We start from the raw sequence: 26,928 nt of genomic DNA, 5'->3' as shown, positions 1-26,928 counted from the left end.
TCCATTTTCACGCCGCCGTAAAGCAGAAGCACTTGCAGGCAGAGAGAACCAAAGGTCAGGATGGCCACCTGAGTCCGCTTTCCAAGAGAAAGGATGGCTATGGCAGTCACTTCCTTCCTAGCTCTGCACATCCACACATGGTCAGGGATGGACAGAATTGGCCCCTGCTACGCGGCTCAAGCTGCATTCTGCTCCCTTGATGTTGTGTCGTAGGATGTCGTCCCTGGCACTCTGGTCATGCTGGAGTGAAACTGCACCTACCTTCATGTAATTGTTTCGTTGGTCTTTCTGCTCACCTTTAAGCCCTGGCTCAAAACTGTACTTTCAGGAAGTTGATAGCCTCTACTTTTGAAGCAGTCATTGATACCACATCCCCTTTGCCTTTGGTGTTATGTGATTACTAAGTTAATCTCCTGTCTCTCTTTCGTGGATATTTGGGATATGCCCATACAAGGGTCTTCACCTCATGGAACCTTGGAAGCCTTGCCTCCTGCAGCCAGAGCGGGCACTTGGTCCTCAGGGAATGCTGAGGCAGGACCATATTCATGCCCACTTAAAATCCTAGGGAGATTTTGTCAAGTCTGAGATGCTGTCAGCTGTGAGATGCACCGTTGTTTTTGTCACTAAAAACGGAAGAACAGCCAGGCACGGTGGCTCATGCCTCTAATCCCAGCACTTCCGGTGGTTGAGGCAGACGGATCATTGGAAGTCAGGAGTTCCATCCTGGCTAACACAGTGAAACCCCATGTCTACTAAAAATACAAAAATTAGCCGGGCATGGTGGCAGGCGCCTGTAATCCTAGCTACTCAGAAGCTGAGGCAGGAAAATTGCTTGAACCTGGGAGGTGGAGGTTTCAGTGAGCCAAGATTGTCACCACTGGGTGACAGCAAGACACACCATTTCAAAAAACAACAGGAAGGGAAGAACAGGGCTACCAATTAAATTGTGACTTACCAGTTTTAAAGTTCCAATTTCATGGATTTTAAAATGTGCTTCATAAAACTCAGTACCTGTTTAGTATACCTTGTCCAAACTTCTTGGGATCTGAAGTGTTTCAGATCTTGGGTTTTTTTGGATTTTGGAATATTGCCAAAATGCTCCAGTGAGCATTTCCTTTGAGCTTCATCTTGACACTCAAAAAAAAGTTGCAGATTTTGGAGCATTTCGGATTTTCAAGTTAGGGATGCTTCACCTGTAGCTGGGTGTTCAAGGCATCAGATTTTACACTTTCAGGTTGCAGTTCAGTAATGAAGGTCGTTTGACTAATTGCCTTCAAAAATTGAATTTTTGAAATTTCTCTAGAATTTTTGAAATTTTCTAGAATGGGATTTCTCTAGAAATAATATTCTCGCCAGACACGGTGGCTCACGCCTGTAATCCCAGCACTTTGGGAGACCAAGACAGGTGGATCACGACGAGATCAGGAGTTTGAGACCAGCCCGGCCAATATGGTGAAACCCCATCTCTACTAAAAATACAAAAATTAGCCAAGCGTGGTGGCACGCACCTGTAGTCTCAGCTACTCAGGAGGCTGAGGCAGAAAAATCACTTGAACCTGGGAGACGGAGATTGCAATGAACCAAGATCGTGGTGGCACTGCACTCCAGCCTGGGCGACAGAGTGAGACTCTGTCTCAAAACAAACAAAAAAGGAAATAATATTCTCTGAGCTAACCCTGTCAATAAAATCTGTTGCCAGAAACTTATCTTGTTAAAGTAACTTCTTGATTATATGGAGAAATAAAAGTAAAATGAAAGCACGTAATGCAGTAGTAGTAAAAGCAAAGCACCTGTGTATTATTAGGAATTCACTAGCCATTTCTGAACTTTCAGTCCTTCAGCTGTGGAAGAGGATGAAGATGAAGATGGTCATACTGTGGTGGCCACAGCCCGAGGCATATTTAACAGCAATGGTGGCGTGCTGAGTTCCATAGAAACTGGCGTTAGTATAATTATCCCTCAAGGAGCCATTCCCGAAGGAGTTGAGCAGGAAATCTATTTCAAGGTCTGCCGAGACAACAGCATCCTCCCACCTTTAGATAAAGAGAAAGGTAAATGTGTTTATTTTTCTCCTTAGTTTTGATAAGAGTTGCCCTGTGTGCACTTCAAAGCTTATAGTGCTTGGCTAATAATGCAGCACCTCTCTACCTCCAGATGAGTGCTGTAGCGAGGGGTGCCCTGGGGACGGCGTCGCAAGCAAGCAGTAGGTGGCCTGAAGCAAGGCTGTGGTGACCACACTGCCTGCTTTTACTTTTGGTGTGAAATAAAAAATGATGTTGTGGGGTGGGGGGAGGGGGGAGGGGCAGCATTAGGAGATATACCTAATGCCAAATGACGAGTTAATGGGTGCAGGGAATCAACATGGCACATGGATGCATGTGTAACAGACCTGCACATTGTGCACATGTACCCTAAAACCTAAAGTATAATAAAAAAAAAAAGTAGAAAAAAAAAAAAGAAAATGTGGCACATGTACGTGGAATACTATGCAGCCATAAAAAATGGTGAGTTCATGTCCTTTATAGGGACATGGATGAAGCTGGAAATCATCATTCTCAGCAAACTATTGCAAGGACAAAAAACCAAACACCGCATGTTCTCACTCATAGGTAGGAATTGAACAATGAGAACACATGGACACAGGAAGGGGAACATCACACTCCGGGGACTGCTGTGGGGTGTGGGGAGGGGGGAAGGATAGCATTTGGATATATACCTAATGCTAAATGACGAGTTAATGGGTGCAGCACACCAACATGGCACATGTATACATATGTAACGAACCTGCACATTGTGCACATGTACCCTAAAACTTAAAGTATAATAATAATAATAAAAAAAAAAAGAAAAAAAAAATGATGGCATAGGACAGGCCACGGGATGTCTCACCTGCTGAGCAGCCTGGGCTGACCTAACCAAATTTGTCTTTGAATCAGTCAGCCTTTGCATCTCTAGAGATGGGTTAGGTAACACCCACTCAGAAAGGCTTTGCTGTGCCTTCACCTGATTGGAGAACCTAAACCTCTTGACAGGTACTGTCTTACTCATCACCCCAGAACCTAGCACTAGTACATGCTTGGCAGAGTGCATGAAGGAGTCTCAGAGGAGATGACAGTATGTTTCTGAGCTTCTTAAGGAAACTTATTTTCATAATCCTCCTGGATCTACCAGGATGTTATAACGAAGTGTGTTGTGATTTAGCATCTTTTAGCAGTGCTTTTACTTTCCTAAATAAATTAACTTTAGTTCGCTTTCTTACATTTTGCTGGAATGCTGACATCTGATTCTGTACTCTGATTTTGGGGATATCCTGTTTTAAAAACCAGTAGGACTGACTGTGTTGGCCCTGCACAAATCTAACCACCTATGGAGCAAACAAAACATTTTAAAAATGGAAAGTATGTCACATTTGTAACAAGTACATTTGAATATGTTTTATACTGTAGACCCATATGATTGAATGCAGTAGCTACTACCTGCACGTGGCTAGCTAGCACTTGAAGTGTGACAATTTTGGATTGAACGATGCTGGAAATATGAAATACACACCAAGTTCCAAAGATTTCATATATTGGTTACATGTTGAAATAACAGTGTTTTGGTTATATTGAGTTAAATAAAATATTAAAATATTGTAATATTTGATATCACCTGTTTCTTTTTACTTTCTAACGTGGCTACTGGGAAATTTAAAATTCCATATGTGGCTGCTGTTACATTTTTGTGTGGTCAGTGTGACTGTAGAGAACTAACTCCATTAGGCTTTCAAGCATATAATTAGAAGCAGGGTGAGGAAAACTGAGGGTCTAGAAGAAAGAACACATCCATCCTCTCTGCCCATGCCCTTTTCCAACTCCAGGTGAAACACTGCTGAGTCCTCTGGTGATGTGTGGTCCCCATGGCCTCAAGTTCCTGAAGCCTGTGGAGCTGCGCTTACCACACTGTGCGTCCATGACTCCTGACGGTTGGTCTTTTGCTCTAAAATCATCCGACTCCTCGTCGGGTATGCTGTCTTCACTCTGTCCTTTGGGGGCTTTGGGGACTGTCGTTGATTAATACCTGGGCTGATGATGCTACCCATGCTGTGTGTTAGCAAATCTCTATCTCTGTTCCTGTGGCCTTGTAGGCATCACCAGTGTTTTCACATTTATTTGTGGTGCATATATTGTAAATAAATACGGAAAGGTAGAAGAGTTTCTGCCTTTTAAAAATTGATAATTTGGGCCGGGTGTGGTGGCTCACACCTGTAATCCCAGCACTTTGGGAGGCCGAGGCAGGTGGATTACCTGAGGTCAGGAGTTCGAGACCAGCTTGGCCAACATGGTGAAACCCCATCTCTACTAAAAATACAAAAATTAGCCAGGCGTGCTGGCACACGCCTGTAATCCCAACTACTCGGAAGGCTGAGGCAGGAGAATTGCTTGAGCCAGGGAGGCGGAGGTTGCAGTGAGCCAAGATCGTGCCACTGCACTCCAACCTGGGCAACAGAGTGAGACTGTCTCAAAAAAATTTTTTTTGATAATTTGGCCAAATATTGACTATTTCTTGGTGTTCAGAAAAATGATTGATTCTGTCAAATTTTTCAAGATGCAGTGGGAGAATTGTTATTGTCCTGCACAAATAGGCATTTTTATCTTCTTATTAAAATGACTTCGTTCCTTTATATAACTATTTCTATTTTTGGTTACTATTGTTTAATTTCTTTTTTGTTTGTTTTGTTTTGGTTTGGTTTGGTTTTTTGAGATGGAGTCTCACTTTGTCGCCCAGGCTGGAGTGCAGTGGCAACGATCTCAGCCCACTGCAACCTTCGCCTCCCAGGTTCAAGCGATTCTCCTGCCTCAGCCTCGATTACAGGTGCCCACCACCACGCCTGGCTAATTTTTGTACTTTTAGTAGAGACGGGGTTTCACCATGTTGGCCAGGCTGGTTCGAACTCCTGACTTCAAGTGATCCACCCGCCTCGGCCTCCCAGAGTGCTGGGATTACAGGTGTGAGCCACTGCGCCTGGCCTGTTTAATTTCTTAATCTACAACGTATGTATACCAGAGAAACTTAACAAGGTCTTCCATTGTGATCATACTTGGCCATGGTTTTTCAGTGTAATACTCTAAATTACTTCTTTTATACACTATTTGTAAATGACTTTTTGCTCCTAAGATCATAATTTCAAAGCTTCCATTGCATTTTCACATTTTTCTCACTTCCTTGAGTGACTTAAGTCAGGTAATAATTAGAATTTTATTTTGGGTGTAGATCACTTTAAGCGAACCTGATTTAAAGTCTTGCTTCCAAATCTTTGATAAATCAGATGAGCGTTATTTAGTTTTAGTTTGGTACAGTATGAAATAAAAGTTTGTGGTATAAAGATTATAGCAAGAGCATATTTTAATGTTACCAGAGGAAAAAATTACATGTAAATACATATTTCCTCATATTTACAAGTACCCCATTTTCTGGAAAAATGAAATGCTTTTGGCTCCAGATATTGCTTAGGCAATGTCTAACATACTGTAGGCAAAGTTCTCAGCTGGCACTGTTGACATTTTGGCCAAATGATTGTTGTAGGGCCCTCCATGTTCGTCATGGGATATTTAGCAGCTTCCCTGGGCCTCTACCCCTAGATGCCAGTGGTAACAAGCAAAACTGTCTCCAGATGTCCCATCAGGGGCAGGGTCGTTCCTGTTTGAGAGCTACTGCTGTAAGGGAAGCAAACGTCCACAGTTGTGACTCTCAGCTTGCTTGGATACCGCAGAGACATATAGTCATCCCTGCCTTCTTCATATTTAATAGAAATCACCAAGAGCTTATTAAAAACTTAAATCCTGAGACCTAACTAACACCCAGTCAGTCAGTTTTTGAAGCTGCATGATTAATTTTGTTGTCCAGCTGGAATCAGAGCTGAGCAGCTCTGGTGCAGTCTCGTTTTTTTTGCTTGTTTTTTGTAAGGGGGAAGACAGTCTTCAAGAGCTAGATTCCGCAGAACTGGGTTTCATTTGTTGGGGGCTATAGTTGAGTGTGAGAAATGTGTCCTCATTCTCAGCTCAAATAGGTGATCACATAATTATCCTCCAAACTTTTGAAACTGGAAAAAAAAAAGTGCTACTGATAATTATGTGGGCTCCGGCAAACCGGGACTGTCCCAGGCATAAGATTGCCATCACTCACTTGTAATCATTTTTTGAAAAGTCTGAAAGTTTAAGAAAAAAAAAAAAAACTGTTCTTAATGGTGTGAATTAGAAAGAACGTTTTAAAAATATATTTTTTTAGAAGTGTGAAACACCTTTGAAATTGTTAGATGCCAGCAGATCTGCATTGAAATAAAGCAGTGTGTTTTGATACAAATACAATATGCTGAAGAAACAGAAGAAATTATGTCTAAATATACGTATTTGCCCTATAATTGCAAAGCATTATGGATAGCAGTTTACTCAACTGTAAATGACATCATCTTCTTTTCTCTCATAGGTGATCCTAAAACCTGGCAAAACAAGTGTCTTCCCGGAGATCCAAATTATCTTGTTGGAGCAAACTGTGTTTCTGTCCTTATTGACCACTTTTAACTCTTGAAATATAGGAACTTGATTAAATAATGTGAAACTGGATTAAACTTAATCTAAATGGAACCACTCTATCAAGTATTACACCTTTTTTAGAGTTGATACTACAGTTTGTTAGTATGAAGCATTTGTTTGAACTGATAAAGATGAGTGAGCATGCCCCTGAATCATGGTCGGAAAACATGCTACACACTGCATGTTTGTGATTGACGGGACTGTTGGTATTGGCTAGAGGTTCAAAGATATTTTGCTTTGTGATTTTTGTAATTTTTTTTATCATCACTGCTTAACTTCACATATTGATTTCCGTTAAAATACCAGCCAGTAAATGGGGGTGCATTTGAGGTCTGTTCTTTCCAAAGTACACTGTTTCAAACTTTACTGTGGCCCTGGCCTAGCATACATACACATTTTATTTTATTATGCATGAAGTAATATGCACACATTTTTTAAATGCACCTGGAATATATAACCAGTGTTGTGGATTTAACAAATGTACAGCAAGAAGATTTATAACTGGGGGAGGGTGAAGTGAAGACAATGACTTATTGTATATGAAAACACATTTTTCTTAGGGAAGGATACAAAAACATGTGAGACTGGTTCCATGGCCTCTTCAGATCTCTAACTTCACCATATTACCACAGACATACTAACCAGCAGGAATGCCTTACCCTCATGTTCTTAATTCTTAGCTCATTCTCGCTGTGTTACTAAGTTTTTATGGCTTTTGTGCATTATCTAGATACTGTATCATGACAAAGACTGAGTACATTGTGCATTTGGTGGTTTCAGAAATGTGTTATCACCCAGAAGAAAATAGTGGTGTGATTTGGGGATTTTTTTTTTTTTTTTTTTTTTTTGGACAAGGGGCAGTGGTGGTTTTCTGTTCTTTCTGGCTATGCATTTGAAAATTTTGATGTTTTAAGGATGCTTGTACATAATGCGTGCATACCACTTTTGTTCTTGGTTTGTAAATTAACTTTTATAAACTTTACCTTTTTTATACATAAACAAAACCACGTTTCTAAAGGCTACCTTTGTATTCTCTCCTGTACCTCTTGAGCCTTGAACTTTGACCTCTGCAGCAATAAAGCAGCGTTTCTATGACACATGCAAGGTCATTTTTTTTAAGAAAAAGGATGCACAGAGTTGTTACATTTTTAAGTGCTGCATTTAAAAGATACAGTTACTCAGAATTCTCTAGTTTGGTTAAATTCTTGCAAAGTATCCCTACTGTAATTTGTGATACAATGCTGTGCCCTAAAGTGTATTTTTTTACTAATAGACAATTTATTATGGCACATCAGCACGATTTCTGTTTAGATAATACATCACTACGTTCTGTTAATCATTAGGTGTGACTGAATTTCTTTTGCCGTTATTAAAAATCTCAAATTTCTAAATCTCCAAAATAAAACTTTTTAAAATAAAGTGCTGGCTTGGTCTGTTTGCCCACTGTTTTCTAGTTTCATGCAGCTTTATAATCCTGTTTTAAAATCCTGCACACAAATCCTTTATCACCCAGCGTCACCTACCACCTCGTCGTCTGGTGTTGCATGCGGAATCTCTCCCCTTGGCCAGCATGTACAGATGGGTGGGCAGTGCTCATCTGAAGGGCTCAGACTGAAGTGGGGCAGAAGGACCTGGAGACAGAGTGGGAGAAAGCAGCAGGCAGACTTCCCCCCTGCGGGTAAACACACACCCCTGTGTGGGGAAACACGTGCGTTCATGTGTGTGTGTATAACCATTTGTATATGGTTTTATTCCCCAGATAAATAGCATGGGCATTGTTTAATGTCACCCACATTTGGGGGAAGAAAATGGGTTTAATGAGCGTAAATATTCCATTGTGGATATTCTACTTATTTAACTGCCACCCCTGTTGACATTTGGGTTATTGCTATAGTGTTTTATTAGTAAACATCTTTGTGGATTGAATCCATCTATGTGGATTTTGTTTTTTTCATCTTTATTAAGGTATAATTTACATACAGTAAGTTACTGTTTTTAAAATGTATAGTTCAAATTTTGACAAACACATACTGTTTATTTACTGCAGTTAATACATAGAACTCTTTATCTTCTCAAATCATTTGTACCCCTTTATATTCAACCCCTCTTCCAGCCCCTGGCAGGATGATCTCTTCTGTTTCTGTAGTTGCCTTTTTGACAGTGTCATATAAATGGAATCATACAATATGTTGCCTCTGAGTCTGGCTTATTTCACTTAGCATGATGATTTGAGATTCATGTATGATGTTGCAGGTTCTTTTTTATTGCCAGATGGTATTCCATTGTGTGGCTGTACCAGAGCTTGTTTATCCATTCCCCAGTTAAGGAACTTTTGGGTTGTTTCCAGGTTTGGGAGATTATTAGTAAACTGCTATAAACATTTGCATACAGGTTTTTGTGTAAACGTTTCTTCATTTCGCTTGACTTCAGTTTGATGAAGTCTAGTTTATCAGTTCTTTCATAATTGTGCTTTTGTTATATCTTCACTAAGATATTCTATCTTTACTAAGAGAAATCTTCACTTAGCTCAAAGTGTAAAGAGTTCTCAAGTTTCAGAATTTTTTGTTTTATATTTTTGTCTGTGATCCACTTTGAGTTAATTTTATGTGTAGTATGATATAGGTGTTGAGTTTATTCTGTTTTAAATGTGTCCTTATTGTAAACACAGACACACCATATATAAGGCCTAAATAAGACAGTTTTCATTTAAATAGGGAAACAATTTATTGTGAAAGGGACACAACTCAGTAAGTCTGTTTTTTGTCTCCCTACCTTTTAGTATGTGGCATGAACACCTGGTCAGGTGTAGATACCTAGAGCTCCTTCCTAAGGACATTTCTGTTGCCTAACCATCTTCCCACAGCACTGAGCATGGTGCAGTGAGTTCATTCAGATGGCCAAGCTTTAGGGTCAGAATTCTGCTTTTGCCCTTCCCCTATACTAACGTTACGATCAACAGAAGGCTTAGTGAACATCCACTAATGCTGCGTGAGTCAGTTCCTCCTCTTGACCTCTGAGCAAATACTTAATGCAGTACACAAGGCACTGTGCAGATGGAGATGACTCAGGTGAGGAGACACAGACGTTGACACTGGGTGGCTTCCGTCTAGACAGGGAGCAGTTGGCTAGGAAGGGATGTGGCAGCAAGTGCAGGAAGGCCACCAACAGGCAGATGGGGAGTAAGTTTTCGGTTTTCCTTGACTCGCAGTTTGAAAACCATTTACTGGATAGGAAGCCAGGCTGTTTTCTGTCCAATTTGCAGAAAGCAAACCAGAGAGCTGTGTGCACAGATGCATCCTGGGACATTACTGCGGCTGCCCAGCAGCCCTACATGTAGAGAGTGACGCGGCACTCTGTTTCCCGGCTGCTTAGCCGGGTTTCCCCAGATGGAGTGTGGGAGACCCACTGTTGATGTGCTGATATTTACAGAACCACATTGTTGTCTCCTGATCAATTTGATCACAGCAAAAACTCGGGCACTTACCTACTTGTGTGCTTTCCTTTGGAACTACTTGACAGTGAAGGAGCTATTGCCCAAGATGCAGGAATACCATTTGGTTTAGGGGTGGGGTTTTCTGTTTGTTTTTGGCAGGGGAATTCACTAAAGTATATATTAAACTTGGAAGATTTCTAGTTCAAAACTAAAATAGATAAAACTTTAAATGTTTTCCATTTCTATTTTGTAGATAATTAGGGCTTTCTTTACCAGTGGCCATGAAGGTGTCCCCTAGTGCTTGTTTCTCCCAGCTGATGGGTGTTCATTCAGGTTAGCCGGAAGTTGACACAAACAAGGTGCTCAGAAGAGAGGTCTGTAACCAACTACGACAAGCCTTCCACATTCTGACACTCTCCCTTCCCTCCCTTTGCACCATAGGCTGTTCTGAGGGAATTGTGTCCACAGTTGTCTAGGAAACTACATGCCAATAAAGACTAAAAATTGAGTTTTGTTGCACCAAGTTTTCTGCCTACTGGCACAATGCCAGGCAGGGAAGATGTGTAAGGTTTTCTCTTGGTGCATGAGAGAAGTGCACCTCGTGAGACACAGCAGAGCCCCCATGTGGAACGCCCTCCTCTGGCAGCCGCCCGCGGAAAAATCGGAAGAGGTGGGTGCACGGGTGGTAATTTTAGCGTGCTTGTACCTTGGCTTGATTGTCACCATAAAGTTTTGAGGTAATTTGACCTATTTGTCCACATACCACCTCCTGGTCTTAAGTGGATTTGAAAACATGCAGGTATAAATCATTTTATACCCCCTTAAAAACAGAAGGAAAGAAAATGTGGAAACTGACATGTAGTCAGTATGCTGCTGCTGTTTAGTGTTGAGGGGCGTGCCAAGTATTCACCCTAGCAACTCTACATTCCTTGTCAATGGGGGTGTGGCAGAAACCGGCTGGAACGACGGCAGTGGGGTTCCTAGAGAAGACCTTGAGGACATGGGGTTTCCCACAGCACTTCTGAGAATGAGTGTCTTCCATGTTGGATAAGGACAGCTTGAGGATGAGTGGGAACAAGTGGAAAGGACGAAGGTTGAGACCCAGGGAGCAGCCCCAGTCTTGATACCTACCAAGCAGCAGTTGCAGTTGTAGTGGGAAGCTGAGGGTTTTCAGAAACATTTGAAACCGAGTGCATTAAAGCAAAATTGAGTTTCTTTGCAGCCTGCTCTCTAGTAGAGGACACATGCACCAAACAGTCCCAGGGCTTCATTGGTTTTTTTTCCTGGAGACAGAGTCTCGCTCTGTCACCCAGGCTGGAGGGCAGTGGGGCAATCTCGGCTCACTGCCCCACCATGCCCGGCTAATTTTTGTATTTTTAGTAGAGACAGGGTTTCACCATGTTGGCCAGGCTGGTCTCAAACTCCTGGCCTCAAGTGATCCGCCCACCTCGGCCTCCCAAAGTACCCGGATTAATTACAAGCATGAGCCACTGCGTCCAGCCCATTGGTTTCTTCTTGATAGGCCCAGGGAGGAGCGTGGAAGCTTGGTCAGTAGGATCCAGTGCTGCTGCCACTGGGGGACAGGATTTGGTTGTTAACGTTTTTGAATATTTAAACTCAGTTGAAATGCTCCCACCAAGCCTTGAGGAGTTGCTCCCCCGTTTTAGCAACCATTAATGTGCCACATTTATGACACCACAAACTGCAAATTTTCCAAGGAAGCATCTTGGACCTGAGTCCTCTTGAAACACTTTTGTGGCCTTTCCAAGGAGGCCCACAGGAAACACAGGGCAGGCACCAGGAGGAAGCAGAAAGTGGATCTGCGTCCACCGTCCTTATGACTTTGTGGGATAGAGGCAAAAAGAACCCTGTGCAGGGAGGGCAGGACTAAACCGAAGGCCCTCACCTCAGTCAGGGAACCAGGAGAGCACAGCCTCCAGCCCATCACAGCCCAGCAACTTAAGTGTCCACCACCTAGGCAGGGGAAGGTTTAGTTTTTATTTTATTTTAGCATATTTTCACACTTAGTTGCAATAACACAGCATTTGCGAGAATAACACAGAGAACTTCCCTTCTCCCCTTGACCTAGACTCCCTGAGTGTTGCCAATTTTCCACCTGTGCAGTGCACTCTAGGTAGGGAGGTAGTCAACTTGGGCTATGGTAACAAAATACCATAGACTGAGTGGCTTAAACTGAGTGGCTTAGATAAGGTCCAAGATGCTTCCTTGGAAAATGTGCAGTTTGTGCTGTCATTTATTTATGTTCTCATCGTTTTGGAGGCTAGAAGGTGCCAGCATGGTCAGTTTCTGTTAAGGGTTCTCTTCCTGACTTGTAAACAGCCACCATCTCTGTGTCCTCAGTGGCCTGTCCTTGATACATGCACATGGAGAGAGCAGACACGCCCTCTGGTGTCTCGTGAGGATCCTAATCCTATCAGATCAGTGCCCACCCTTAGGGCCTCATTCAACCTCAGTTACTTCCTTAGAGACCCCATGTCCAAATGCACCCACAGTGGGGGTTACGAATTTTAGGGGACATAAACATTTCTGCCCATAACAGTATTCTTCTGAATCATCCGAGCATAAGGTTGAAGACATGATGCATATTACCTAAGAACAAGGGTATTCTCTTATATAACTACACTACACAACCTCATAAAGCAGTACAAGAATTGACTTTGGCTTCATCTATTTTCTTCTATTGGCTCTCTGTTTTTCATTGTGTGGAATTTGCACTAGTCTTTATTATTTCTTTCCTTCTCCTTGCTTTGGGTTCAGTTTGTTCTTTTTCTAATTTTTGAAGGAGGAAGCTTGGTTTAGTGATTTCAGATATTTTTAAAATAGGCATTTTAAAGCTATACATTTCCTCTAGACACTGTTTAGCTGTACTTCATAAATGTTGATATTTTTACATTTTCATTTAGTTCAAAATATTTTCTATTTTCCTTGTGATTTAACCCCTAGGTTATTTAGAAGTAATTTTTAAAATTTTCAAATATTCGGGGCTTTCCCAAATATCTTTCTGTTGTTTTTAATTAATTTTATTCTGATGTGAAAACATACTTTGTGTTATTTGAATCCTCTTCATTGAGGCCTTTTTTGTTGTCGAGTACAAGGTCTATCTGGAGAGTGCTGCATGTGCTCTTGAAGAGAATGTGTATTCTGTCGTTGGGTGGGGTGTTTTATAGATAGAGGAGAAGTCAGGCTGGTTGCTGCTGTTCTTCAGGTCTTCTATATCCTTGCTTGTTTTCTGTCTAGTTCTCTCAGTTACTGCGAGTGGGGTATCGAAGGCTCCAACTATTATTGAATTGCCTTTTTCTCCCTTCAATTCTGTCAGTTGGGTTTTACATATTTTGGAGCTCTGTTGTTAGAAACATGTATGTTTATAGTTGCTATATCTTCCTTATGACCATTATGAAATATCCCTCTTTGTTTCTAGCAATATTATCTGTCTTAAAGTCTATTTTAACTGATATTAGAATATCAGTTAAATTTTCTTACGGTCCCTGTTTGTATGGTATATCTTTTTTCATTCTTACTTAGTTTTAAGGTATTTGTGTCTTTTAATCTAAATGGTGTCTCTTTATACAAAGCATGTAGTTGGATCTTGTTTTATTACTATCAATTTCTGCCTTTTGATTGGAGTGTTTAATCTCATTTACATTTAATCTAACTATTGATATGGTTTAATTTCTTCCTGCCACTTCTCTATGTAATGATTATATGACTTAGGCTTTTTTCTTCTTTCTCCTTCATTGCTCTCTTTATTCCTAGAGCAACCAATTACAACAAAAAAGTAAGAATGAAGCAATAAAAAAGGAATTAAAAGCATACTAGAAAATATCTATATAGAGCATATAAGAAATATAGATATTTTCTACTATGCTTGGGTTAAATGCAGGTTATCTTCTGGTGTCATTTCTTTTCAGCCTGAAGGAATTCCTTTAGTATGTTTTATAAGACAGATTTGCTTGCATTTAATTTCTTCAGTTTTTGTTTATTTTGTCTTCACTTTTGAAGGATAGTTTTGCTAGCTAAAGAATTCTTGGTTAATAAATATTTTTCCTATAGCACTTTGAATATGTCATTTTAATGTCTTCTTCACTTGAGACAGCTGTTAAACATAGTTCTTCCCTTGTATGGGATAAGGTTGTGGGTTTTTTATTTCTTTGCTGTTTTGAAATTTTATCTTTGTCCTTCAACTCTATATGCATCTAGCTATAGATCTCTTTCTGTTAATCCTATTTGAAGTTTGTTGTGCTTCACTGGTGTATTTTTCATCAAATTTGGGACTTTCTTGCTATTATTTTTCAAATATTTCTTCCCTTTTCTCTCCTTTCCTTCTGGGACTTCTATAACATGTATTTGGTATGCGTGATGAGTCTCAAATTTAGGTCTGTTTTTCAGTTTATTTTTCTTCATTTTCTTTTCTTTCTACAATTTGGATGGGTTTTATTAATCTCCTTTCAAGTTCACTGATTCTTTCTCCTGCCAAATCAAATCTGCTATTAAACCCCTCTAGTAAATATTTCAGGTATTGTACTTTTCAACTCCAGAATTTCCATTTGATTTTTTTTTTTTACAATACCTATCTTTTTATTGATAGTCTGTATTTGATGAGTCATTGCTCTTAAAAATGGGCTGGATGCAGTGGCTCATGCCTGTAATCCCAGGACTTTGGGAGGCTGAGGCAGATGGATCACCTCTCAGTTGTTTGAGACCAGCCTGGCTAACATGGTGAAACCCCGTATCTACTAAAAATACAAAAAAATAGCCTGATGTGGTGGCATGTGCCTGTAGTCCCAGCTACTCGGGAGGCTGAGGCATGAGAATCACTTGAACCCAGGGGGCAGAGGTTGCAGTGAGCCGAGATCGTGCCACTGCACTCTAGCCTGGGTGACAGAGTGAGACTGTGTCACTCCAAGAAAAAAAAAAAAAGTCAAATCAAAATTAAACAGTTTATTTTAGGTCTTTAAACATTTTATCATAGCTGCTTTGAAATCTTTGTCTACTAAATTCAAACATCTGGGCCCCATCAGACAGTGTCTATTGACAGCTTCCTCCCCACTTACCACCCAAATAGGGATCACACTTTCCTGTTTCTTTGCATGTCTCATAATTTTTAAAACTGGACACTTTACGTAATATTGTAGCAACTCTGGATTCTGCTCCTTCCCCTTACCCCCAAGGGACTGTTGCTGTATTTTTGTTTTAGTGACTTCACTGAATAAATCCTACACAATCAGTCTCAACCTCAGTGTGCAGCCACTGATGTATCTGTTCAGTTTGGGGTTTTTATTGTTGTTGTTGTTATTTTCTTTTTTTTTTTTTTTTTTTTTGAGACGGAGTCTCGCGCTGTCGCCCAGGCCGGAGTGCAGTGGCGCGATCTCGGCTCACTGCAAGCTCCGCCTCCTGGGTTCCCGCCATTCTCCTGCCTCAGCCTCCCGAGGAGCTGGGACTACAGGCGCCCGCTACCTCGCCCAGCTAATTTTTTTTGTAGTTTTAGTAGAGACGGGGTTTCACTGTGTTAGCCAGGATGGTCTCAATCTCCTGACCTCGTGATCCGCCCGCCTCGGCCTCCCAAAGTGCTGGGATTACAAGTGTGAGCCACCGCGCCCGGTCTGTTGTTGTTATTTTCAACTCTAGCTTCCTAGTGGTTGCCTGTGGGTTAGCATATGTGGTCAGCCAATGATTGGTCAAATGTACTTAAACACCTTTAACCACTAAGGCTTCCACGCTTCGCCAGTTTATTTGTGTGTGGTTTAGGGAATGAATTTTGAGTTGAGGCAGTGCACAAATGTGCCCCAGCTTTCACAGTTTGTCAGGTTTCGCAACTCCTCTGCACAGGCACAAGGCCTCATGTTCAGCCAGAGATATATAGTCAACTCCTGGCATCGACAGGGGATTTGTTCCAGGACCCAAAATTTGATTCCACAGACGTTAAAACTCACAGATGCTCAATTTCCTTCCATAAAATAGAATAGTATTTGTATATAACTTGTGCAGTTCTCTCACAGACTTTAAATCATCACTATGTTACTTATCATACCTAATACAATGTAAATGCTATATAAGTAGTTGTTACACTGTATTTTGTATTTGTAATTTTTTTGGGGGGTACTTAGGTGTATATATTTATGAAGTACATGAGATATTTTGATACAGGCATGCAATCTGTAATAATCACATCAGGGTAAATGGAATATCCATCACCTCAAGCATTCATTGTTTCTTCATGTTGTAAACATTCCAATTATGCTCCCTCAGTTATTCTAAAATGTACAACTAATTATTGCTGGCTATAGTCACCCTGTTATGCTATCAAATACTAGATCTTATTCGTTGTATCTAACTATATTTTTGTACCCATTAACCTTTCCCATTTTCCATGCTCTCCCACCACCCCATGTATTATTATTATTTTTCATTGATTTTTGAGGCAGAGTCTCACTCTGTCACCCAGGCTGGAGTGCAGTGGCACCATTTCGGCTCACTGCAACCTCCCCATCCCAGGCTCAAGCGATTCTCCTGCTTCAGCCTCCCTAGTAGCTGGGACTACAGGCGCCTGCCATCACGCCCAGCTAATTTTTTATATTTCATGTAGAAACCGGGTTTCACCATATTGGCCAGCCTGGTTTTGAACTCCTGGGCTCAAGTGACCTGCTCATCTTGACCTCTGAAAGTGCGGAGACTACAGGTGTGAGCCACCTCCCCTGGCCATTTTTTAATATTTTCAATCCATGGTTGGTTGAATCTGCAAATACAAGGCTGACTCAATGGATAGCTGGGACTCTGCAGTCTCTCCTGGGTGTTGTGCACAGCCCTGCACATGCACCTGGTCTTCCAGACTGCCATGGACATGTGGGCACTTATCAAGGCCCACTATGGTTCTCATTCTCCAAATCTCCCAAATTTCTGGCTAGTCTACTGGTCTGATGTTTGTCCAACTCAGATTACTACATCAGGCTAGCTACAATATTGACCTTTCCCAAGATTGCTGCTATTCCTGCTTCAGATCCAGCCAGCCCCACAGGGCAGTAAAGCTGCTGGGCTCCATGGCATGCCCTGCCTAGCAGATCTACACAACTAGGGTGGGAAGTGGGGCTATGAGAAGCCCAGGCAAAAATGCCATTTCTCATGCAGGGGTTTTTTCCTTAAGTAAACACGTGTCTACATGCTCTCTGCTTCTGACTGTTTTCCACAGTCCTGGAATGATGGTTCTGACCATTTTATCCAGTTTTGCTGTTACCTTTTAGGGAGAGGATTTGCCAAACTCCTTACTCTGCCGTTCCAACTCCAGCCTTAGGAGATGAACATGCATGCATGCATCTGGTCTCCTACCCATATTCCAGTTAGTCATTTGACCCACAGACACCCTGTAGAGCACTTCCCCTCATTGAGACCCAGCGCAGGGCCCATGTTGCCTGCACGTGCCACATGTCTTCACTCTCCTTCACCTGAGCCAATTTCTCAGGCCAGGCGGGGTTTCAACAGTGATGAATTCAATTACTCTAGGAGCAATAGGTTATTAAAATTCGTTTGATGTACATTTCGCATATGGTCCAATTCAGAAACACTTCAGGAGCACCTGCTATCCTCTAGACAATGTGGTGACAGGACCCTGACCTGCCTAGGGAAGGACAAATTCCAATGGTCTGCACAGTCAGCACACAGTACGACCCTCAGCAGGGAATGTGGGGTCTTTCCAGGCTGTGGGTGCCAGGGGCTGCAAACCACAGGAAGAGGTGGGGCCAAATGTCCTGGGGAAGCACCTTCCTCCAACTTCCTTCAGAAAGGCAGGTTCCTATGGGGTTCAGTTCATGGGATACCAGCTTGAGATCTCAGTCCAGTGTCAGGGTCCATTTAAAAATGAGAAACTTTTGGGAGGCCAAGGCAGGAGGATTGCTTGAGCCCAGGGGTTCAAGACCAGCCTGCACAACAGAGAGAGACCCTGTCTCTAAAAAAAAAAAAAATTTTTTTTTTAGATGAAGTTTCGATCTTGTGGCCCGGGCTGAAGTGCAATGGCACCATTTCAGTTCACTGCAACCTCTGCCTCCGAGGTTCAAGCGATTCTCCTGCCTCAGCCTCCCGAGTAGCTGGGATTACAGGCACCCACCACCATGCCCAGCTAATTTTTTAAAGATTTTTAGTAGAGGCAGGGTTTCACCATGTTGGCCAGGCTGCTTTCAAACTCCTGACCTCAAGTGATCCAACTGCCTCAGCCTCCCAAAGTGCTAGGATTACAGGCGTGAGCCACCATGCCTGGCTCCCCCTCAAAAAATTTTTAATTAGCCAGGTGTGGTGGCACATACCTGTAGTCCCAGCTACTCAGGAGGCTGAAGCAGGATCATCGATTGAGCCCAGCAGGTCGAAGCTGTAGTGAGCCGTGATCATGCCACCGCACTCCAGCCTGGGCAACAGAGTGAGACTCTGTCTCCAAAAATAAATAAAGACGAGAAACTGAGACACAGAGAGTCCCATTGGCTGACACACACATAGAGGTGGGCAGAGCCAGGGCAGGCACCAGGATCCCCTGACTGCCAGTATTCTTCTCAAGATGCCAATCAGGGCAACAGCTCCAGAAGCACAAAAGGGACACCACACGTGTGCTTCATGTCATAACCAGGCAGGATTCCTTAGGGAACACTGAGGCAGGGCAAGACTTAAAACACAACTTCCCAGTCCCAGGGCAGGGCCCAGGTGGAGCTGGCAGGGGGACGCGGTCTCGCAGTGGGAGCAGGACCCATCAGTGTCCACCCAAGTGAAAAGTCTCTGTCTCTGTGGCCATGGGATGGGGCCGTGAGCCCTGAAGGGCCTGGTCTTCCCCTGGTCATGTACCCCTCTGGCCCTTGCTGTGGGTAATGTGTTCTACAGCCTTACCAGCCTCAGTTTCCCCAAGCACACACTGGGAGGCCATGAAGGAAAAATAGGTGGAAATACTCCAAGGTCTGGTCACTTGAGTTCCCCAGTGGATGCAAGGACAGATCACCATGAGGGTGGCAGGGAGCCAGGGGACCTGGAGCCCATGAGTGCCCTAGGCTCCTCCCTCCCCACTCCAGGGTGCACTTGAGGAGGGAACTCTGCAGCTGCGCGGGCAGCCTGTGCCCGCACTCCCACCTTCTAGAAAGACAGGCCCCTGGCAGCACAGGGCTGGGCTAGCATGGAGGGTACATTCCCTGACTCCTTACGGAGGGCCGGGCTCACTCAAGAGCAGGAGGTATCCACATACCACCTCTCACAGGACAGGGCCGTGTCCATCCCAGAGAGGGAGGGCTGCAGCCCGTGCAGACCCAAGCCTTGGAGGAAAGTGGAGCAGGACAATATGGTGCTGGACCACCAGGCTCACGCCCTCCCTTCCCCTTCCCCTCATCCACGCATGCTCCAGCACAGTCACTCCTCTCTCCCCAGTGTCCCCATCGTAGAACTGCCGAGACCATGATAATGGCTTCTACTTCATGGAGCAGCCGCGTGGCATGGATGCTGTGTCACAGGTCAAGTGTTTAGAACAGGCCTACTCTCAGGAGGTGCTGTTAACCATCTGTCATCCCTGTGTCAGTGGCTTTATCATCTCAGGAACCAATTCCCAGCAGAGTCACTAAAAATGCCATCTGCAGAATCAGAGTCATGCCAACCTGGCCTGGCCCCGAGCCGGTGCTGGGCCCTGGCGTGGGTGAGGCCCTTTGGAGTCACATGGCATTGGTGAAGCACAGCAAACCCAAGCCAGCGGCCCTGTCCCAAGAAACAGGCAGCCAGGCCCGGAGAGTGTCTGTAGCTCCCTCTTGGAAGAAGTGAGGCCAAAAGCTTCAGCGATTTTCTTCAAAAGGAAGTTTGAGGCCAGGAGCTGAGAGCAGCATAGCCAGGCACATGTCAATGATCAAAGCCAGGAACGTGGCATGCAGCTTGATGCAGCCAAGCGGCCACTGCTTTGAAAACTTAGACCAAGCCACCTCCTCTGCAGGAGCAGCCCCCGCGTGGCTTCAGCTCCTCTTTTCCACGTGTGTGCCTGCTTCAGGCCAACTTCTCGGTCGTCTTGGTTGGAATTTGGAGGAGCAATGCAACTCCATTTAGTGTGAGGCCAGGAGAGATCAATGGGGTCCCAGAGCCAAGTTCAGTCTCACCAAAGGCAGGTGATTGCTGTGGCAGGGTGGGGCTCTTTCACGTGCTTCAATAAATTCCCCAACAGTTGCCAGCCAGTAGCGACACCGCGTGGCAGGGCGTGCCTTCCTCCCAGGCCACACCCGCCTGCCAGGGGACACAACTCACCTATAAGTGCAGCGTGGCTCCCTCCCCACAGGGAAGCCCAGCCCATGCTCGCAGATACCCAAGGGCCTGGGGCGCTGCGTGGCGGGGCGCTGCGTGGCAGAGCGCCCCTTCCTCCTAGGAGGGCACAGCCGGACCTCTCTCCTCCCCTCTGGCCCTTAGTGGGGCCAGGTGACCCATGCCACCCCTCACTGTGCCCCATTCCCAGGCCCGGCCCTGAGAAAGCCTCCCATGCTGTCCTCCCTGCTTTTCTTTCCCCAACAGCAGCCCCACCTGACAGCAGGAAGGGAAGAAACAGGAAGTGTTGGGCTTGGTTCTGGTGGGAGCACACTGACACCACACTTGAGCCTCCACCCCAAACACTGCTCTGGGGTGCTGCTAAGCACCCTAGCCTGGCCCGCGCCTTCTTCCAGGGAGTGTCAGCCAACCAAGAAAAACGCCCCCCTACAGACCACATCAGCAGGTTCTGCTCGGGCAACATGAACCCTGAGCTAGTGTTTGCTTAGGGTTGTCTGTCAGTTTCTGGTGACCTTTGGCCACATAGAAACTCTCACCTGGGGAAACCAGCAGATCCGTGCCAGGGGCTCACCCTGCCACGAGCCACACCTGCCTGCCAGGCGACAAGACTCACCCACAGGTGCAGGGTGGCTCCCTCCCTGCAGTGAAGCCTCAGCCCACACTGGCAGCTGCCCAAGGGCCTGGGGCGCTCGTGTGCACAGGCCACTAATGTCACGCAATGCCAGCCAGCGTTGGTGAAAATTACCATGTGCTCAACTGAGATACTGGGTCCATGACCCCAAGGAGCTCGTTCTAGTTGCTGTGGGCACACAGGCTCTGAACCACCATGCCACCTAAAGAGATGACAATGTCGTTTCCCACAATCTGAGAAAAGACCCGCACGTGGCCCTCTCGCTGCCTTCTCCCGCCTTTGCACAAACAATTTAGAGCTTTTGAGTAAAACCCACAACTTATAAGAGCTTCGAAACAAAATTCGTGTTTGGAGCAATTATCAGACTGCAGCTTGGCACCACACTTCCCATGTGCCTTTGCTATTATTTGAACAACTGCTGTCAGCTGGAAGCATTATTCCCTCCTACCGCCAGAGCATTCCTTTCCCTGGATCTGGAACTAGACTGACCAGATGTGTCCAGATTTGGTTCCTGCCCTTTGGTTCACGGTTTTGCTGACTTCAAGAAGGAAGCTGTGGAGCTTCCCGATGAGTGTTACAGCTCTTAAAGGTGGCACAGACCCAAAAAGTGAGCAACAGAAACATTCATTGTGAAAAGTGAAAAAATAACCTTCCACAGTGTGGAAAGTAACCCTGCAGGTTGCCACTGCTGGCTGACAGGGTGTTGAAAAGGGGTCCAGCTTTTATTCCCTTATTTGTCCCCTCCCATGTTCCGTTTCTGTCCTATCAGAGTGTGCTCTTTTCAATCCTCCCTGTGATTGGCTACTTTTAGGATCCTGCTGATTGGTGCATTTTACAGAGCACTGATTGGTGCATTTTACAGAGTGATGATTGGTACATTTTACAGAGCACTGATTGGTGCATTTTGCAATCCTCTTGCTAGCTACAGAGAGCTAATTGGTGTGTTTTACAATCCTAGCTACAGAGTGCTGATTGGTGTGCTGTACAATCCTCTTATAAGACAGAAAAGTTCTCCAAGTCCCCACTCGACCCAGGAAGTCCAGCTGGCTTCACGTCTCACAGGGGTGTCAGGCCCAGAGAGGTCATTTTGGAATGACCAAAGGGTATCATTGGTGGCCCCTTTAAGAAAATATTCTGTTTCCAGAAGGCCCTAGAAACTTCCCTTCCCATGCACAGTCAACTAAATTGGCAAGAATTCTGCCTACTTGGCTGATACTCTCTTGGATGATGACTCTTATTTGCAGGGGTGCTCTCTCCCCACCTTCCTGCTTTCTCTGTCTTATTTAATGTCCAGGAACAAAAAGGGTGGAAAAAATTCAGAGGTGGCCTCAGTCCTGTCCACTCTGGGCGAGGTGGTCAGACCCTGCTGGCGACTGTACCCATTTCTCTCAGGTGACGGGGGCTTCCTGCAGGACCACTTCAGCCTCCTAGATGAGACTTTCTGCAAACATTATAATTCTTGTCAAAGTACTGCAATTTGAATTTTATGGCAGTCCTACATTTTATGCTAAAATGACTCATTTCCCCACTGCAGGAGGATGATGAATACCCTACAGATGGCAGCTGCTCCTGTTCTCAGGAGCCTTGTCATTAGGAAGAAAAGGATAAAAACCCCAAACCTGTTATCTACTGAGCAATTCTGAGCTGCTCTGGAAATTTGAAAGGCACTGGGAAGAAAAGTGTCACCGGGCCGGGCGCGGTGGCTCAAGCCTGTAATCCCAGCACTTTGGGAGGCCGAGGCGGGCGGATCACGAGGTCAGGAGATCGAGACCATCCTGGCTAAGACGGTGAAACCCTGTCTCTACTAAAAATACAAAAAATTAGCCGGGCGTGTTGGCGGGCGCCTGTAGTCCCAGCTACTCAGGAGGCTGAGGCAGGAGAATCGCGTAAACCTGGGAGGCGGAGCTTGCAGTGAGCCGAGGTTGCCCCACTGCAGTCCAGCCTGGGAGACAGAGCGAGACTCCGTCTCAAAAAAAAAAAAAGTGTCACCAGTTCTGCTGGGAAGGGGCCAGGGTGTGGGTGGGGGATGCGGGCAGGGCTGGCTGCTCGCTCACCCCCTCCCTCCCTGGCGGGCCCACTCTGCACTCCTGCCCTTCCTCCAACTTTTCCTCCTTCTTCTTATCTTCAGATCTTCCTTCTGCTCCTCTACAGCTGAGCCTTCCTGAGGAGGTAAAGGAGTGTCCCTGGTGCTTGGGCAAATGGAGTCAGTTCAGCGCATGCTGTCACCACGTGCAGGGCCCTCTCTCAGTGTGAGTGGTGTGACAGGAGGAAGAAGGGCAGTGAGCCGTGGCCCAGCTATTGCAGGTGAGAGGGAAGCCAGCCGTGTGCCTTGGTACATGGTCACCACCAACCCTAAGGCCGCAGCCTAGCCCAGACCCACCACCTCGCCATAAGCCGGCTGCCCGCTCCCGCCGGCCCATTCACCGCCCTTGTCCACAGGGACCAGCGGCTCCCACGGGTTTCTCCTCCACATCAATGGAAAAAGTCATTCAAGCTGGAGCTGGAGGCCCCCAACAGCTCTTGTCTTGTTGTTGTCCACACATCACAACTCTCTTCTCTACTCAAGGACAGCAAGAGCAGGTTCCTGCAGTGCAAGCCCTGCCTGACGCCCTTCTGCCTCTCTCATCGGGTCTCAGCTCGTCCTGGCCACACCTGTCCAGGCCTTTCTGCAAGAAATGAACTTTTGCTCAACCATTCATTTTGAAAGTGGAGACTATATCTCCATTCTAACACTCCTTTTCTTTTAGACTTTTATAAACTTTTTTTTTTTTAATAGAGACAGAGTCTCGCTCTGTTGCCCAGGCTGGAGTGCAATGGTGCGATCTCGGCTCACTGCCAAACCCCCGCCGCCCGGGTTCAAGCTATTCTCTTGCCTCAGCCTCCCAAGTAGCTGGGACTACAGGCTTGTGCCACCACATCCGGCTAATTTTTTTTTTGTATTTTTAGTAGAGACAGGGTTTCACCATGTTGGCCAGGCTGTCCTCGAACTCCTGACCTCAGGTGATTCGGCCTCCCAGAGTTCTGGGATTATAGGCGTGAGCCACTGTGCCTGGCCTAAACACAATTTCATTGTGAAAACCAAACTGGAAACTGGATGGTGTAATGATCTCCTATATACAGTCATGCCGCAGTATTTATAGGGGATTGTCTCCGGGACTCCCAAAGATGATAAAATCTGAAAAGACTCAAATCCTTGATAAAATGGTACAGTATTTGCATGTAACCTCCACGCACCATCCTAAATACTTTAAATCATCTTCAGTTTTCTTGTAATATCTAATACCATGTAAATGCTATGAAATAGTTATTATGCTATATTGGTTTTTATTTGCATTATTTTTTATGATTGTATTTAACAAATTTTTTTTCTGGAGTATTTTCAATCTGCAGTTGGTTGAATGGGCAGATAGATGCAGAACCCGTGGGTAATGAAGGCCAAATGTGTTATCTTGATTTAATAATTGCTATGTTAACATTTCTCCACATTTGATTTAATTTCAACACACACACACTATAAGTATGTTTGTTGCTCTACCATTTGAGATTAAGTTGCAGACATTGTAGTAAAGTTGGCATTTCAGATGGGCAGAGAAAAGATGGGCTCTTTAGTGAATTATATTGGGACAGCTGTCCCTCCTCTTCAGGGAAAAATAAATTGCAACCCTATTGAACTCTTTGACCAAAATTAATTCCGGATGAAACAAAAATTTAAATCTGAAAAGTGAAATAATAAAAATGCTAGAGGAGAGTATAGCTGACTATTTTTCTAATCCTGGAACAAGAAAAGCCTTTCTAAACATGCCACAAAAATCACAAGTCATGAAAAAAAAACAGATAAATATGACAATAAAAATAAATACATGTGAGCCAGGTGCAGTGGCTCACGCCTGTAATGTCAGCACGTGGGTAAACTGAGGTGAGCAGATCGCTTGATTCTAGAAGTTCGAGACCAGCCTGGGCAACATGGCAAGACCCCATCTCTACAAAAAATTTTTAAGAAGTAGGCACGGCACGCACACCTGTGGTTCCATCTACTCAGGAGGCTGAGGTGGAAGGATCGCTTGAGCCAGGGAGGTGGATGCTGGAGTGACCCAAGATCATGCCACTGTACTCCAGCCTGGGTGGCAGAGCAAGAATCTATTGCAAAAAAATAAATACATATATACACCCATACGTATATATGGGTACGTAAAGTGTAAACTGTGCCTCTTTACTGACTTTAGACAAAAAGCAACACAGACTTTAAACAAAAAGCAATAGTCACGTGTCACTTAACAACAGGGACACAGTCCAAGAAATGTGTTGTTAGGTGATTTCATTATTATGAGAACATCATAGAGAGCACTTACAGAAGCCTAGATGGTCCAGCCGCCAACACACCTAGGCTGTATGGTGTAGCCTGTGGCTCCTAGGCTACATACCTATACAGCATGGCACTGTGCTGGATGCAGTAGGCAGCTGTAACACAGCCATGAGTATTTGTGCATCTAAATGCATGTAAACATAGAAAAGGTACAGTAAAAATGTGATATTATAATTTTATGGGACCAGTGTTATATACGATCTGTTGTTGACCAAAATGTGGTTATGTGGTTCATGACTATACTTATGGATGGCACATCAAGTCAATGGGGAGAATATTTTGTCACGCATTAATAGTAAAAGTAGTTCTCTTAATATACAAAGAGCTCTTGCAGATAGTTTTTAGAAGATGACAAATCTGAGGTCAGAGCTCAGTAACTGACAGTTCCTGGAAGAACAATGGCCAATAAGCATAAAGACATACTCAACTTCACCACCACCAAAGAAATGTCTGGAAAACAGCGAGTCATCAGTTCCCCTCATGAATTGTCTCAGATTGGCCAAGATTAAAATGAGGGATAATCCCTGGGGCTGGGCAGGTGTTGAGAAGCACATTCTCATCTGCCACTGGAAGAGAGTAAAGTGATTCTGCCCTCTTAAAGGACAATTGAGAAAAAAAAAATGAAAATAAAACTTTGAAATCCTTTAGACTCAGTTCAGCAATCCTGCTGCTGAAGATTTATCTCACAGAAAAAAAATGCAAGCAAGTGTGTGAATTGCGGCCTACAGGGATGTTTGCTGCAGCACTGGGGGGAGACCTGGAAATGGCACCCTATTCACTGGATGCAGGTAGCAGGCGAGCTTTCACAGTGGGGCTTAGCCCCCGAGGGTTGTTGGCTTCACCCAGGAAAGAATGCAAGGGCCAGCTGGTGGCATTAGGCAGCCACTTTTCCTGAACTGGGCCAGGGCTGACTCCTCAGCAGCGCACCCAGAGTCAGCAGCATATGGGCCGAGGCAGCTGCACTCACAGCCACCTATACTGACTTCTAATGACATACACGTTGGGGCAGGGTATTCGGAAATCTCTAGGAAAAAGGCAGCAACTTCCAGGTCTTTGCCAGGGCATTTGTAAACCGTCATGGTGCTGGTGGGAGTGTCTTGTGCTAATGGACAATGAGAGCAAGGAGAGGTTGCTTTCAGGGCCATGTGCTAGTTCCCATGGGTTTCCTCCTTCATCCCGTGGGGACCAGGAAATACGTCCTGCAGGCCTCCGACCTCACACTAAGATGGGACTAACGGACAAAGGGTGGAGAAAACCCCAGCCTGGCCGTGATGCGTGGTCACAAAGCACAAAGCAGAGGCACACAGTGACCCCTGCAGCTCAGCGCAGGGCCTGGGGCTCAGAGACAGGATCCTAGGGTCTGGTTCCTGCTGTGCGTTCTGACTCCACGGCACCGTCTCTCACTGTGACCCCGTATGGGCTGCTTTGCCTCTGTGTGTTCACATTCTCATCTCGATGAAGGGAGCACAAGTATCCAGCTTGCCATGGGCTGAAGTGTACCCCCCAAATTCGTATGTTGAAGCCCCAATCCCTAACGGGATGGTACTGAAACCTGCCCCAGGATTAGACAGGATTTGTTAACCAGCAAAATTTCTTGAGCTCATTTTGCACGACAGTGGAGAAGATGACGATTTGCTACAATCCCCTCTAT

General features: G+C 44.7%; 1 protein-coding gene across 10 annotated transcripts in view; it reads left to right on the top strand.

Annotated features, from left to right (window-relative positions):
* The window catches only part of TJP1 (tight junction protein 1), a 273,793-nt gene extending 265,802 nt beyond the window's left edge, over window positions 1–7,991 (top strand). For 4 of the 10 annotated variants that reach the window (XM_032175878.1, XM_032175886.2, XM_032175890.2 and 1 more), the window contains 3 exons: window positions 1,834–2,051; window positions 3,860–3,943; window positions 6,466–7,991. In XM_032175878.1, coding sequence (XP_032031769.1) covers window positions 1,834–2,051; window positions 3,860–3,943; window positions 6,466–6,560 — 397 coding nt within the window. In that variant the 3' untranslated portion in view covers window positions 6,561–7,991. Of the gene's footprint in view, window positions 1–1,833; window positions 2,052–3,859; window positions 4,004–6,465 lie in introns of all 10 variants that reach the window. The other 6 variants (XM_032175875.1, XM_032175883.2, XM_032175889.2 and 3 more) reach the window with 2 other exon arrangements.
* The last annotated feature ends 18,937 nt before the right edge of the window (window positions 7,992–26,928 follow it).

This window comes from Hylobates moloch, unplaced genomic scaffold, assembly GCF_009828535.3.
Source record: "Hylobates moloch isolate HMO894 unplaced genomic scaffold, HMol_V3 SCAFFOLD_14, whole genome shotgun sequence".
Taxonomy (NCBI): Eukaryota; Metazoa; Chordata; class Mammalia; order Primates; family Hylobatidae; genus Hylobates; species Hylobates moloch.
This window is presented reverse-complemented; position numbering and strand designations above follow the sequence as displayed.